General features: G+C 36.6%; 2 protein-coding genes across 8 annotated transcripts in view; one reads left to right on the top strand and one right to left on the bottom strand.

Annotated features, from left to right (window-relative positions):
- Window positions 1–186: 186 nt before the first annotated feature.
- Hdc (histidine decarboxylase) lies at window positions 187–6,946 on the top strand. Of its 3 annotated transcripts, none has more exons than XM_066286689.1 (14): window positions 187–252; window positions 622–654; window positions 2,543–2,829; window positions 2,878–2,997; window positions 3,052–3,197; window positions 3,247–3,379; window positions 4,152–4,381; window positions 4,439–4,509; window positions 4,563–4,582; window positions 4,636–4,871; window positions 4,919–5,112; window positions 5,464–5,631; window positions 5,684–5,857; window positions 6,643–6,946. In XM_066286689.1, exons 2-14 carry the CDS (start codon window positions 627–629, stop codon window positions 6,834–6,836), a joined length of 2,001 nt encoding a protein of 666 aa, XP_066142786.1. In that variant the 5' UTR covers window positions 187–252; window positions 622–626; the 3' UTR covers window positions 6,837–6,946. The 3 variants fall into 3 exon arrangements, with proteins under 3 accessions (XP_066142786.1, XP_066142788.1, XP_066142787.1); XM_066286690.1 differs by lacking the exon at window positions 187–252 and adding an exon at window positions 497–552; XM_066286691.1 differs by lacking the exons at window positions 187–252; window positions 5,464–5,631; window positions 5,684–5,857; window positions 6,643–6,946 and adding an exon at window positions 5,169–5,442 and having other exon boundaries at window positions 288–654.
- Cbp53E (Calbindin 53E) overlaps window positions 6,940–15,671 on the bottom strand; it is a 61,682-nt gene continuing 52,950 nt past the window's right edge. For 4 of the 5 annotated variants that reach the window (XM_066286696.1, XM_066286697.1, XM_066286698.1 and 1 more), the window contains 11 exons: window positions 15,116–15,201; window positions 14,977–15,066; window positions 14,778–14,864; window positions 14,385–14,441; window positions 14,179–14,262; window positions 14,053–14,108; window positions 13,953–13,998; window positions 12,239–12,250; window positions 11,049–11,105; window positions 10,922–10,993; window positions 6,940–9,432 (listed from right to left, as the gene is read on the bottom strand). In XM_066286696.1, the coding sequence (XP_066142793.1) occupies window positions 9,283–9,432; window positions 10,922–10,993; window positions 11,049–11,105; window positions 12,239–12,250; window positions 13,953–13,998; window positions 14,053–14,108; window positions 14,179–14,262; window positions 14,385–14,441; window positions 14,778–14,864; window positions 14,977–15,066; window positions 15,116–15,201 (797 nt within the window). In that variant the 3' untranslated portion in view covers window positions 6,940–9,282. The remainder of the gene's footprint in view (window positions 9,433–10,921; window positions 10,994–11,048; window positions 11,106–12,238; window positions 12,251–13,952; window positions 13,999–14,052; window positions 14,109–14,178; window positions 14,263–14,384; window positions 14,442–14,777; window positions 14,865–14,976; window positions 15,067–15,115; window positions 15,202–15,671) is intronic. The other variant, XM_066286700.1, reaches the window with a different exon arrangement.

Below are 15,671 nucleotides of genomic sequence, written 5' to 3'. Positions count from 1 at the left end.
GATACATCGTTTTTTCCAATTATATGCGTTCCAATCAAATGTCTGAGTCGCATTATGTCTGAGTCGTCCTAAATTATATAGATTTGAGATACAAAAAAGCTTGTTAGTAGGGGGCTCCATGGGCAGGAGGAAGCCCTATATAAGAGCGTGTTAGCGCAACTTGTTGCTTCTTTCAGTTAGCTATTTGGCTTCAGTGATTCAACTCCGGCGTGTTGTGCCCTGTTTTTACCGTTCAACTTCAAGTTATTTTAGGTAAAATTTTACTCCATTTTTCCACATTTCCACAATTTTTTGGTATTGCCAACTTCTCATATCCGCTCTTCCTTGCTAATTAATTTTTTAGCTCTACTTTCCCCCTCCAAACTGTTTCCTTTCCTGTTGTTTTTCATGAAGTGAATTGATTGGATTTAATCTAGACTATGTCACTATAAATTGGATTACCTTAATTTAACTAATATAAAAAAGAACCACAGAGGTGCGATATCAGTTTACGAGATCATATTTCTATTGTATATTGCTATAAAAAAACCTTTCTGCTGTTTGCAATCGTTGGTGAGAGTTCTCCTGTTAATCCCTTTCTGCCTATATTAAACATAATTTAAATTTATGTTTTTGTTGTAGGAAGTATGAACAGCGAAGAATTTCGAATACAAGGTAAGATAGAGCGCTACTACAGTTTCTTCGAATATGTGATACAGAGCGTTTCATAATTGCACTGTAATACGACAGTAGATTACTTTCTAGTATGATATAGAATTATATTTTTCCTGAGCTTCCAGTCCATAAAATCCTTTTAAAAATTTGCTGGTACGCCCCTGGTGAATTTTAATATTTTTCCTAAGTTCTTCAATCTATTAGCGATATTTGATCTTCCTTGATTTTCGGTCGAATTCTGTTCGGTTTCCTCAGAAATTAATTAATTTATAAATTCAATCAAATTTACGGACCCTGAATTTTTTTTTTTTTTTGAATTTCGGAATTCCAGGATTCTTTGATTATTTTTGCTTGACTTTTTAAAACCTAAACGGATTCCGGTTCTAGGGCATTAGGATCGTAGAGCTTCTTGCGCTTCATTTAAAACAAATTACATATTAGTGTAACCGACCATTTTCAAATAGTGCCGCAATTTTGAAACACCCTGTATATATAAGACATTTCCTCTGTTATAGCACAGATTTATTATTCTCTTTCATGTCACTGAAACTGATCCTGAGGCAATATCTAAATTTGAAAAAACTAACAATTCGTACCTTCTACAGATATCCGATTCGAATAGGTACTTTGTTTTCCTATACTTTTCAGCTGAGGAATAGTACCATCGAATTGCTGAAAGTATTGCTCTATAGTCTTTTAAGGTCGAAACTAAGTTTTCCAAAGTACAATTTGGATACTATATGTACTCTTAGCAATTCAGTTCTTATGTAATACCTCTCCCCCTCCCAATTAAATATACTTAAAAAAATTCGCTTAAATTTTAATAACGATTAACGCTTTTTAGGTGTTTGGAAATATGGAGATATAGCTCAATTTTTTAAATTTTCATACAAATAATTCGGAAGATTTCCTATGGTAAAGGAGCACTATATCTTCTATTAGTACTTCCCTTCACTAAATCTTAATCATCGTAATTTAATTTATTTCAAGCCGAGTTGAGGGTTTATTCTCATGTGCAATATTGGTTAATTATTATTAGGGGGCAGTAACAGAAAAATTAATAATATTCTATTTCTAGTTGCGTCTTATCGTGGGGCTTGTATTTGGGCCTGCAGTAAGTAGTTTCTTTGCATTTTGAGACGGAGACGTATTACCATAGATAATTCATAGATCCCGAAATTGCTTTTACAATTGCTGGCGTCAGGAAATAAAATTCACACACATTTAAACATAATATAAAAGACGCGAAACATATTACTCGATTTCCATATTATTGAACACTTACACGATTCCAGAATTGACGTTTATGGATCTGTTGATCCAGATTTACACAGCAACGCAGGCTGATGTTGGAACAATTTTATCTCCAAATTATCTAGAGAATATTGAAGGTATTAGATTTTCATCTTACACAAGTTTAATATCTATTGCAACTCATGATCATGGTTTAGGTTTTTCTTTGTTTGTTGCGTCGGTATAGATCTTCATTTAACCCGTGAAACAATCTTTGTTATTTATGCATCTTTTCATATAACTTGAAACTTAACTGTTTCAACCGCGATTTTCGTCTAACTATATGTTGGCCAACCCTACATGGACACACTGTATAATGGCGATTTTTACTACTCTTCCAAGCTTAAGAATTTTTTTTGATAAGGTTCCATTCACCACCAAATCAAGAAAACATTTTTCACAATTTTCGGACGGAAGTCTGCATTAAAAAGGAAAAACATTGTATTATTGCATTTATTTGCTTGAATTGTTCTATTTCGTCGTTCAGTATGAAGTCCAGAAAACTACTGAATCCGCCAATTTAAGAGTAAATTTGATACTAAAAATGAACATTTCACTGTAACATTACCTATAGGCTCATTCAATTTGAATCAAGGTAAAGAGCTAATCGACTACATAGCAGACTACCTCGAAAACATCCGGGATCGTCGCGTATTCCCCGACAAGAAGCCGGGTTTCATCCGGGATTTAATCCCGGATTCGGCCCCCGTCAAGGGCGAGTCCTGGACTTCCATCTTCAAGGATGTGGAAAAAGTTATAATGCCCGGAGTAACTCATTGGCAAAGTCCTCATATGCACGCCTACTTTCCCGCACTCAACAGCTATCCCTCCATGTTGGGAGAGATGTTGAGTAATGCCATTAACTGCCTGGGGTTTACTTGGGTAAGTTATTATTTACCTCCCAAATTACTGCCTTAAAGTGCGTTTTAGGCATCCAGTCCTGTTTGCACTGAACTTGAAATGGTGGTTATGAATTGGCTGGGGAAAATGATTGGTTTACCTGAGGAATTTTTGCATCGCAAGGGCGGTGACGGCGGGGGTGTAATTCAGGTACTAATGAATCTGTATGAAACAAATTTTTTGATACAACTTTTTCCTCCATAGACTACTGCCAGTGAGTGCACGTTAATAAGCCTATTGGCAGGGAGATTTGTGGCAATAAAAATGTATGAAGACCTCTATCCAGATGCAAATAAGCACGAGATAAATGGCAAGTTGGTGGCTTATTGCTCAGACCAGGCACATTCCAGGTTTGTCTTAATTATAACCCATAAATCCAAATTAAAAATACATCTTTAGTGTGGAAAAGGCAGCCCTTATAGGGCTGGTTACCTTGCGCTACATAGAGTGCGACGAAAACTTCTCCATGAGGGGTGACAAGCTACTGAAAATCATCATGCAAGACCGCGAGGCTGGATTAATACCTTTTTGGGTGAGTTTTCTTTGAGAGAAATGTAATTTATCTCGAGGTCCAGAAGGCTTTTATCTGATGGAAGGGAATATAAGTCATCGGAACAAATCAAGCGGCAGCATTAATTACAAACAAGGGATTTAAATCTTCGGGCAGCTCAATCACTCTAAGGAGATTTGACCAATTATTTATTTCTGGGGAAACTTTCAGATAGATACCAACGATAATCCCCTTTGGAAATAAATTCCCCACATAGATGGTTTTTAGAAAAAGGGAAGACTCTAAAGTAGTGCTGTTTGGATACAGGGGAATGTCGAAAAGTTTGTACTGGAAGACAAATTAAAATTAAAATATTTCCAGTTATTTGAGTACTACTTTTTTTCGTGACGAAAATCTTCAAAAAACCACCTAACTTGTCGTTATTGCGACTGAATAGCATGGGATTCACCGAAGCGCCCATCCACTATAAACCCTGGATATCCGAGGGAACGACCTGTGACGATCGGGAATTGGCTCTGGGGGATATATTTTCAGTGTTGTAATGGTCTTAAAACTTTCCAATCCTTTTTATTTCTACAACTTACCAGAGGTTTCTAAGCGACAATTATTTACCGAAAATAACCTCCTTATGTTTGGCACAACCTTTTCAGAACCCCCTGTACATCTTGATTTTCCTATATACCTGTACTCCCTTCCAAACCGAGGCTTCACTTTATGTCTCTTACGATATTGGAGATATTTAATTTTCCAATTTTTTGGTTCGTTTTTCTCTGACTATTTTAATTTTATCCAGGTTTGCGCTACTTTGGGTACAACTGGCTCCTGCGCATTCGATAACCTGGAAGAAATCACTGAGGTGTGCTATAACGAACTATTGTGGTGTCATGTGGACGCAGCTTACGCAGGATCCTCTTTTATATGCCCAGAGTACCGGACATGGCTCAAGGGCGTGGAAAAGGCCAATTCTATTGCGTTCAACCCTTCGAAATGGTTGATGGTACATTTCGACTGTACAGCCATGTGGTAATAATGAGAAAGATTCCCAGAAAAGTTATTGTATCACAACTTAGGAACTTCCAGGGTGAAAAATAGCAGTGCTTTGCACGGAGCCTTCAACGTCAACCCTCTGTATCTCACCCATGAGTATTCAGGTAACCATGTGAACCAATTTTGCTATATTATTGATTCGCCGATTTTCCTTTAGGTCTAGCAATCGATTATATGGTAAATACCCTTGTGAAATGCCTTTAAAAAATATATTTCAACACTTATTTCAGCACTGGCAAATCCCTCTGAGCAAACGCTTTCGCTCCCTCAAGCTCTGGTTTGTCATCCGCAATTACGGAATAGCAGGGCTGCAGGAGCATATCAGGAAAGGGGTGGTTTTAGCCGAAAAATTCGAATCTTTCGTGAGGGGGGACCCTAGATTCGAAATCCCCGCAAAAAGATATCTTGGTTTGGTTGTCTTCAGGCTGGTGGGGGATAATTTCATCACAGAAGCCCTCTGCAAAAGGTACTTAGAATTCCTGATTTATGGGTCTTTAAATGAGTGGTTTTTAGGCTAAATTCAAGGGGGAACATTCATTGCGTGCCAGCAAATCTGAAGGGGAAATATGTTATTCGGTTTACTGTGTCTTCTCCTAGGAGCACCTTGGACGACATAGTAAAAGATTGGAAAGAGATCGTGAGAGTGGCTAATGAAATTTTGCAGGAGAGGGAGAAGTACTTGAGAAGGGCGAAAGTGCCCTTAGGAGGTATGAAAGAGAAATGTATTTTGTATTATGCTTTAATTTTTGTTATGTGGATTTAGACCAATGTTTGCCTAGGCAGGGCGATAAACGGGGATTAAAATTTGGGGGGGATAAATGCCTTGATGGATACCAAAGACAAGAAATTGTGGCCGTATCGGGTGCTTAACATATTGCGGAGTTTTCATGGAAATTACAGAAACTAGTAGTTTTTTTTAATTAAATTAATTTTTATTTCAATTAGTTTATCTTTAGTTCTAATTTCCTTTATGGTTAATGGTAAATCAACCTTTCCTCGTTAGTCTTGGTGGTGGATTTAAAAGCTTTACATGAATTCTTTACTTATCTCTCTGCTAGAAATTAAAGAAAAAAATGAGAACTTCGGCTCCAGTTTGCTTTTATCCAACGTTCCCATGTCTCCAAAAATCGTAAACGCTTCATTTGCTGCCATTTACGACCAAGGAGATGTCCTGGAACAGTTCACGAAGACCATTAAGTTCAGGAAAGATGCTCAAGACAGCCCTGGTACTTTTGCTTTGCTTAATCCTTTTATAAATCAAATTTGGCACGTTTTCAGCAATGAGGAGGAGAATTAAAGGCATTCTTATGTCTGGAAAACAGTTTTCTTTGGACTCTCGCTTGGACTTATTCCATGGAATAGAGACGTCTCCAACACAGAAGAGTGGGAGCAATAACCTGCCTGTGGTGGAGGATTCTGCAGAACCTGAGGAGAAGACTAGTAGTGGTTCAGGTATAGTTGCACCAAATCCAAATTCATATAGGTCATCCAGTTCACTAGTTTTGTGAAAGTTCTCTTCCGATCTGGGAAGAGTTTTTGGTTTATCCTTGAGGGTGACTTTCCCAGTGTTAATGAAGGATCAGTAGGCCTCAAATTTTGAAAATTTGCTCCAGTGGAGCTATTACAATTGCAAGGATGTTAAGAATGGTGAATATACAAAAAACAACGTACTTCGATGTTTGAACGTCTAAATGTTGATAATTGATAATGAAATATGAATGAGGAAATGAACAAAAGTGATAAAATTATTTTTTTTATTTTATCAGTGGATTATTTGGGTTTTAATAGTCAACATCAGAATCATGTAGTATCTAGTTTTCTTTAAAAATGAATGTTCTCATTACCACCAAATAAAGAAGTGCAATTTTAGAGCATCTTGCATGCTTTTTTTCACACAGAAATCTGAATTTTTGCCTTGAAATTGACCATCAAATTCATAGGAAGTAGTTATATCCAAAAATCCTTGGTTATGAACAGATATCAGAAAAAGAGAGGGAATTCATTATTAAAATAATTTGCTTAGTAATTCCAATGGGGACGTTATTCATAAGTTCCAATGGTTTTACCTAAATTTTCAGCATATTCTCATTTCCTCCCATGGAACTCATAGTCCTATTTCTCGATTCGAACTGCCTTCCCCTTATGGGCAATTTTCCTTCAAACGCTTCTCCGCAAATTCACATACTTCCACTAAAATTTCAGCAAAAAAACTCAATTTTTCCAATTTGGAATTCCAGAAAACGACAATACGAGCGGCTCCCATTCTCCCCAAAAAGACAACTTGGAGGTGTCCCCGATCCGCCACAATCGCTCCAAATCTGTAGATCACCAGTTGAACTTGACCATCAACGATTTGAAAGTGGAGAAGCAGATTTGTAACAGATGCGGACACAAAGTGGAAAAAGTGGAGCGAGTGGAGGATTATAATTAATTTGTGAATGAGATATAAAAGTCATCACATAATAGATCTGCATAACGAATTAGATGTTATAGATTGAATTGCGGCTTTCCGGTGGAGAAATTAAACTAGAAGATGCATTTGCAGTCGTTTAATTTTACAACTTAATAAAAAATCAATGAATTTCTTTCTTAAATACGAACAATTCTGCTGCTACTTTTTTCAATTTTTGATATGAATTGAAATAAGTCTTAAAAGTTTGTTAACACTTTTAGAGCTAAATTCGAATTTGTGAATAGTAACTTCATGGACAACTTGCTTACACCTATCTATCTTGAAGCAGCTTCTACAAATTTCCTAAAAAATATGAGCAGGCTTAAGAAATTTATTTATATTAGGAAACTCTACAGGGTGTAACGTGTCACCATGGAGATATTTTAGGGGGCCATGGTTCTCTGCGAATTATTAAAAAAATTATTAATAGATCCATAGTGGAAAGCGAATTTTCTTCGACAAACAGGATCGCAAAGGTTCACTGAATATATTGAATATATTTTGCATTTTTCTGCTTTAGTTAAACTTTTAAAATTTCATGCACGTATCTTCTTTAAGACCCTTTACAACAAAAAATTAAAATCGTCGGTGAGTATATAGAGGGTGTTATGCTTTTTTGGGTCGTATATTATTTAATGCTTTGCATCTTTTTTGGAGCCCACTGTATGAATTCCTAGACTAAATTAAAATTCCTACTTCAATTCTTTAGTTTTTGTGTCTTTTGCAATATTTTCGTATCTTTCACTGTTTTCGTAGAATTTCTAAAAATATCTATCGATGCAAATTAAAAATGTTGAAACAGTAAGGAAAAAATAATCATCCGGTTGAGTCATCAACCGGATGCATCTGAAGCAATTCGTAACACTCAAACAAATTCCTTAAAATAAAAATAATTTGTATATCGAGAATGATGCGTTATTGACCATGGACTTGTTAGCATATTTTTATTATTGTGCATAGCACTGTTGTGCTCGGAAATATCTGCGTGATGATACATTATACTCTGGATAATAAGAGAAAGCTACATTTGGAACTTGTGTGAAAATACTCGAAAGTAAATTAAACAATCAACACTTAATCCGATTTCCTTGAGAGTAAGACGTAAGTATACATTTGTGCACAACAGTCATATAATACAAAAATAAATCAGCATATTCTTCAACAAAAATAGAACTATATTAAGTCTTAGTAAGTAATTATACAGTGTGTACAGAAAGAATGAAATAAACTGATATTTTCGGTCTGGAATTAAAATAACGGAAGAAGGTTGGATACTTCCATTTGAGTTCAAAATTCCACATATTTTGGTTGGATATTATTAGCTATGATGTCATCATTGTTCCAGATATGACGTCAGCGTGAAATAAAAAAATATATTTTTGTTAATAATTTTACGTCAAAGAGGGCACTTTTTAAACTTAAGAAAGACTATGCGGATCCACTTAGTGGAGGCCTATTTTTTACCGTTAGGTAAAGCAAGGAAAAATGTTTTTGAGAATTTTTCCAAAAAATTCTTATGCAGCTAATAAAAATGTTTTATGTCCCGTACGTAAAAACGTGTTCCTTTCCACAGAAAATGATCAAAAACCATTAAAAAAATTTAACACTGACGTCATATATGATGACGTTACAGGTAATATTATCCAACAAAACTATATGGAATTTAAACTAAAGCTGAAGTGCACAACATTTTTTATTGTTTTAATTCCACACCGAGAAAATGATCTTATTCCATACTTTATGTACACACTGTGTAGGAAATAAATAATTTATTAGTACATTAGTGATTGTGAAAATATATTAGATTTAATAACCTTAACAAATACAGAGAGCAAGTCTTTTATGGTGATAGCAACGAGAGAAGCTATATGAACCTTACACTAGAATAAAGGAGATATAATAACGTTTATTAGCTTGAGATTAAAGTAGGGATTTTTACATTACAGAAGGAACATTAGATCTCAGGTTTGTTACATTCCTGATCAAAGATCAATTTGCTGATCTGCCAGACATGACTATTTCAAGTTAAAAAATCATCTCACTCACTTAATAAGGTTCCAATCCAAATACTCCTGTATATAACAACAAATAATATTTTCGAGATTGGTGTTTCAAACTGGTGTTTATATTCTAACATTTAATAGTTTTTCTACACGTAAACTATGCCTTCTGAGCTACCAAGGCCTGGTCATTTCTTCGAACTTTACTGCCTTCTTTCGAGTTCAAAAGATATGTTTCTCTTATAAAAAGAAGCGCAGGCCTCCTTCGGCTTCAAAGGCAGCTCGATGATGACCTTACTGATGCTTCTTGACTTAGCTTCTAATACAAAAAAACCGCTTAACTTTCAAACAATTTGTGCTATAGTAACGTCGATAAATTGGCAACTTTAAAACCTTAGTACTAAGAGTTCGGCCCCCTCAGCAGCTTATGCGGCAGGCTCCTCTTCTTGATTGTGCTTCGCAATGGCCAGGAGGATCATGGTCAGTTCTTTTTTGTTAATTTTGCCGTCTTGGTTGTAATCCACACCTCTGAGGATGGTTTCTTCGAAGTCTTGCAGATCTTGAGCGTCGTAATCCTGCGGAAAAATATTACTGTTACAGTAATCCAATGATCCGAAAAAAATCTGACCACGATCTGATGTATCACGTCCAAGGCCAGGTTGTCATGAAACAGTGACGCAGGTGAACGTTTTTCTAAGGGCATTATTGGACCCGCAGACTAACACATCTTTGGAGTAGTATTCAAGGAAATTTAAAAACCTAGTTTCCCTCTCGGTTTAAAATGGTTCATGAGGGATTGCAGCCTTAGGTATCTCGGATCACCAGGAAAAAATTTGAATTGATTCATTGAGAAACACGGAGGTGGGTACTCTTCGTCTTCCCGAAATATCGGCGTTCAAATTTTGAAAAGTGGCAAAAACAGGTATCAGGGCGACCGCAGATCTCAAGAACCAAAATAGGTGCTGCAAAGCGGTTATTCAGAGTTCTAGAGTGCATACAGGTTTTATTGATTGATTTTAGGTATTCTCCAAGGGAAGTGCTCCACGTCTTACCGAGGTATCGGCGATAAAAAATGTGCAATTTCGCAAAAGAAAAAGAAGAAATCAAAATAAGAGCTGCAAAGCGGAAGCGTAGAAGACCTTATTGAAAGTTCCTCTGTTTCTCCATAGGTTCCTGAGATATCCGCGATAAAATTTCAAAATTGTCCATGACTGCACTTGACCCATAAATCACTTGAAAGTCGTTAGCCTTAGAAAAGAAATTAGAGACTGCCTTGTTCATAAAGGAATTTTTTAATCACGAAAAGCGTATCAAAGCGACTCTGCAGACCGCCCAAAAGAATATAAAGTTCAGGTTAATAAAACTTAATGAAAGGTCACTCGTGGCTCATGAGCATCAGATTGAGAGCACTTAAGACTTTAGAACGGACACATGAGGGCGATTTGAAGCTTACAGAGGCATGAAGGGCAGCTAAAGCGGTAAAAAGGTTTATTAGCGCCGCGAGGGCGGCACCTATCATCCATAATATTTGTTTATTTATTTAATTGCATATTATGTGTAATATTATTAATATATAATTAAATAAAATGGTTCGAAGGAGCTAGAGGGGGCAGAGTCTGCGCAATAGACTTAAAAATATACATGAGAAAATCTGAAGAATTTCAAACGGAAGACGTTCTCATGAGTCTTTATGTTCTAAATATCTCACACTGCACTGGGGGTTTGATGTGAGAAATCTGAGTTGCGGAGTCTCAAATATTTACTAGCAAACCCAGCTATAGAGAAACATTCCATGTAATTGGTAGACTCAAAGTCTTCACTAATATATAGGGTGTTGCATAGTGGAAAATCGAGTTTTAGAAACTTGTAAGAAACATAATTGAAACCTACATATATGCACCAACCGCAAAAATCAAGAAACTCGGAATCAAATCGGGAGTCTGAACATTTGGTAGAAGAGACTCAATATCTCCCTAGGTTATTCAGAAGCTTCTTATGATTTTTTTCTAGAGAAATTTTTTAATTTACGATTTATTTTCTGCTGGTAACATCTAGACTACCCACCTTTTTAACGAGTTCTAGTAGGTCTTTCAGGAATCCTCTCAGCTCCTCGTTTTCTATTGTACCATTGTTGTCCTGAAAATCACCATATAAATAACATGCTTTTGTCTACATAAATCAGATTTTTTACCCTGTCATAAAGTGCAAATACTCGTTCGATGTCGTCCTTAGTGAGCTTCGTAGCGCCCTACAGGAAACCGAAGAGAATAAATTGAATTAAAATCAAAATAATCAGAGAAGAGTAAAAACTGAAAACCCGTTAAGTTTCGCGATATCAGTTTAATTGAAACTTCAATTTTACACCAAAGACACGAAGAGAAAACTGATTAGAAAACTTTATACTGGACCAGAGACAGAATCCTGCTTATTTTTACTTTGTTGATTTTAGAGGCCTCCAGAGGCTGCTCGCTTATTTTAGAGTTTTGTTGCGGTTTTGAAATGTGTGTCACGTTTATCACAGATTTTTATACGATTTCTGACTTTTTCTTTGGGAAACCACTAAGAACAAGGGCACATGGTACAGCTTATAAGAGAGCATGCTTATGCATAAGCATGCAGTGCCAGTGCTGGAGCACCTACAGAAGCACAGAAGTGAAAAGAGGTGACAAACAATTTAGTGCAGATTAATTCAGGCTGAAAATCTTTTAATGAAGGTCCAAAAGTACGAGGATAATCCCAGAAGTACCCGACTTGACATGTATATGGTGATTTATTTCTTTAAAATTTTCCTGTATTACGAAGATATAACTTTGAAAAACTTTTGTATTAAGTTTGAGGGTGCTCCGTAAGTGGAGAATATTATAAAAATTTATTGCAGTGTTTGAGCGAGGAAATTACAAAAAAGCGACAACATATGGCAACCCTATCCGCCAGATTTGACCCCCTTAGATTTTTTTCTATTTTCAAACTTGATAAAATGGTTCATTGGAAAGGAGTTTGCCAATAACGAAAAGGTGGAACCCGAGGTTGTTGCCCATTTTGAAACATTCTAAGCTTATATAGAGGCCACAGAACATCGCTGGAAAAGGTTCGTCAGTGTCAAAGGAAACTATATTGAGAAATAATGTAATATTTTCCTTTTTTTTTCGTTTAGCATTAGTTCGGGTACTTCTAGGACTATCCTCGTATGATGGTTGGTTGACCGTTTTCTCAAAGCGACAGCTCTGCTCATTATCTTCAACAAAAAATTGAACGAAACGAATAACTTCAAGACATGTAACTCGAAACAGCGATGGTTGGCCTCAGTCAATTCATACACCTGGAACTTCATAATCAGGCCAACAATCTCTATTTTACACAAATAACAGATATTTTACTTACTTCGAATCCCTCCTAAAAGTAGCGCCACACAGATAGATAGATAAAGCCGTGCAGCTAGGTTAGATACTAGCTTTAAATAGGTCAGATTTATGGATTTACACAGATACAAATTCAAGTAATTAATAGCACTAATGGGCAATATTTCAAATTTGTATCTGTAACAAAATCTTTATGCCACTAGAAGGTAATGAGGTTATTATTCACGTGGTAGTGCTCGAAAAGTGCGAAGAGAGACAGCCACAAGGGAGCTATTTGGTGTTTTGGTTCGTGTTAAGTTAATTAGTAATTTTATTAGTTAGTTTAAATCGTGATTTATTGTAGATTGTTGTAGCTATAGTGAGCTATAGGCCAGCGATCGTAAAGGAAGCTAATGAACAAGATTATTTGGGAGCAGAATGCGTCATGCTTCAAACAGTAATTCTTAAGGAAACTATTCTTTGTCACAAACGAAAAAACCTTAGAAATTCCCCGACTTCCTAAAATACTTGAAGTAATTCTCATAGCAATCCTAGACTCAACATTTCCTCCTTGCTTCACATAAGCTGTAGCTGCGACTTTTGGGCTTAAAACTTGAAGTATCTTTATAAAGAACTTCATGCTATGTTTGATTACGAAAAAGACAGCTTTTAGTCACGATTTATCACGTTTCTGTAACTTTGAGAAAAAATCAATTTCTCAATTATTATTCTCGAACACCGAGTTACGCAATAGAGTCCTGAAGTCGCTCATCTACGGGGAAGAAGTAAGCCAACACAGACCAGAATTTACACGACACGGCGGCTTTTTATATCTGGGGTTAAGCGGTTTTGTTATTTATTATCCTGTAAAAGACTATCACCTCATAACATATTGAAAGTCAGGCATTACTAAAAAAAAATTTAAGCCATCCATTTCCATACAATTACCAGGCTAAAGTTAGTGCCCAGTGTAAGCTAGCTAAAGAGGTATTTTGTTGGTCCACCCACCGAAACATGTTCTCAATGAATCTCACTAAGCGATGACGAAAATCGATCTTTTTAACTTGGCGTGGTATTCCAAGTGTTCCACACCCCAAAAATTCTCTTCGTCCATCACGTTTGGAGAGAAAGTTAGCGAACCTATAGGTCTCTATAGTTTCCATACGCATTTCTGCTATAGGGTGTCCCAGTACAAATAATGATAGAATAGTTGAAGACGAAATTTTAAGAACGTTACCCCGCGCCGCTGCGATGTGGCCACCGCGATCATGCGATTTGACGCCGTCGGATTTTTTTTTTTTTTAACGGAAGGTTTATGCCAATGACACAAGAACAACTCGTGAAGTGAAAGACGAGATTCAGGGTGTCGTTGATGAAATGAAACTATGCCAAAATGTCATCGAAAATTTCGTGGAAGATATCAGACACGAGGAGGTCATTTATGGGATGTTGTGTTTCATCAATGACCTCCACGTCTGTACACTTTGTGGCAATAAAAACATCTGAAATTTTTAAAAAAACAAAATGCGTTTTTTCAATTTTTGAAATAACTTGTCTTAATGGGACACCCTATCTTACGCAATTACTGGCTATTTGCATATATAAATAAACAAAAAAATATTGCTTGGTCATTGTGTGTAAACGTGAAAGACAGAAAAACTACTTGCAGTATAAAAAGGTATAGAAATTTGAATATATAAAATTAGTCATGTGGGAGAAAGGCAAAATGCAAGTATGTTCAATGGCTAAGCAGTCACCTTGAAAACTTGTCGGCATAGGAAATTTTCTTTAACTGGAAGCAGCCTAGAAAATAGGAAAACGTCAATATAATCGCACGTAGCTGTACTAGACACGTACTTGGCCATTTCCGAGAGCTGAAGACGTCCATCCTTGTTCGCGTCAAATACCTGGAGCTAGAATCGAAATTTAGATAATAAATTATGTTTTCTTGTAGAAGTTTGTGATGTAAAACTTGCCACTAACCATTGTATCAGTGTACTCGATCAATTTATCCTCGGAGACGTCGTTTATTTTCTTTGCCTCCTTCAGCAAATCCCGCAGGAAGTTCTGGAAAATCAACAACAAATAACGTTACCCTCTCTACCAACTTCCTCTCCCAATATCCCCTTCAAAAAAAGGTTTCATGCGATGTATTAATCAGCAGCACCAGTTAGTGTTCCTTCACTCACCTTCAACTCATCAGCCTCGATATACCCACTTCCATCAGTGTCGTATTCCCTCCAAATCTGAAATATTCCTTGTTATTATAGGCGGTGGAAAAACCTTACTTAGACAAGAAAACATAATAAAGTCCCAGGACACAGTCCCAAATCTATCTTGTCCCTCTTTTACTGCGTGCTTTGATGAGGTAATAGGATTAGAACACCTCCCTTAAACCTCAAAGAAAACAGTCGTTTCTCTTTTCATGGCAGGGCATAAACATAAAAATGAGATTTGTGAGCAGGAGCTGTTGTAGAATTATCACTTTTTTTGTGTGCAATTTGAGTGACTAGTTCCCTTAGAATCCGGTTCCAGCAAGACCAATTTCAAACTTAATGTAGGGGCATAGAAATCCACTTTACCTTCATAAATTCGACGCTGGACTCGAGCGGATTGTCGAAGCGGAACAAGAGCAAAAAGTTCTCTTCCATTGGAAGCAATTGTGCCAGCTGAAATGGAGGATATCGAGGAATTAAGGTCCGAATTTTATCGATTCTGAATACAATTTGAATCCCATTAGATTTGGTATTAAAACTGAATTGTTGGAAATTTTAATGGTACCTCGCGAATATCAATTTTTCCGTCTTGGTTGTCGTCATAGGCTTCCATGAAACAGGCCTTGAGTTCCACCAACATGTCGTCTGAAACCGCCTGAAATAGTTTTGTAAATCATTTTAATTCTGGAAGAAAGAGATAGTACCTCGGGACCGACGTCGGTGGCGTTGGCACTCGAGACGAATTCCCTCAGGAAACCATCTAGTTCTGTCCCTTCAATGTAGCCATTTCCTGCAATACAAAAACACGGTCGAAATTTTGCAAAGGAGAACTGACGTAAATCCTTCAGGAAACGCGTATATGTTATAATCTGGCTCGATGGTCTAAAGATTAATTGACGAAACTGGAGATTTAGAGATGATGTATTGAACAAAGATTATGAAGACATCTGGACAAAGTTGAGAAAAGGGCTCAATGGAGCCCCAATTTTTAAAATTTTATTGCTGCCTTGCAGAGGTTCTTCTCAAAAGACCTGAAATATTTTCTATCATCTGTAAATATTTGGAGGGTTAAAAATAGGATTTTACAAGAATGTTAAATATATACGGCGTAACATATACCAGGGAGGTATTTCAGGGGTCGATTGTATAATAATACAAAAATGCTAATAGATGCATGATGAAAAACGCATCATTTCCGATGTGCAGGGTGGCTGTTTTCCGTTTTTCGCCATATTTTGTGTTTTCTGCTTGAGTTGAATT

The sequence above is a fragment of the Euwallacea fornicatus genome, chromosome 10 (genome assembly GCF_040115645.1).
Source record: "Euwallacea fornicatus isolate EFF26 chromosome 10, ASM4011564v1, whole genome shotgun sequence".
Classification (NCBI taxonomy): Eukaryota; Metazoa; Arthropoda; class Insecta; order Coleoptera; family Curculionidae; genus Euwallacea; species Euwallacea fornicatus.
Note: the sequence above shows the minus strand (reverse complement) of the source record. Positions and strands in the feature narration are given on the sequence as shown.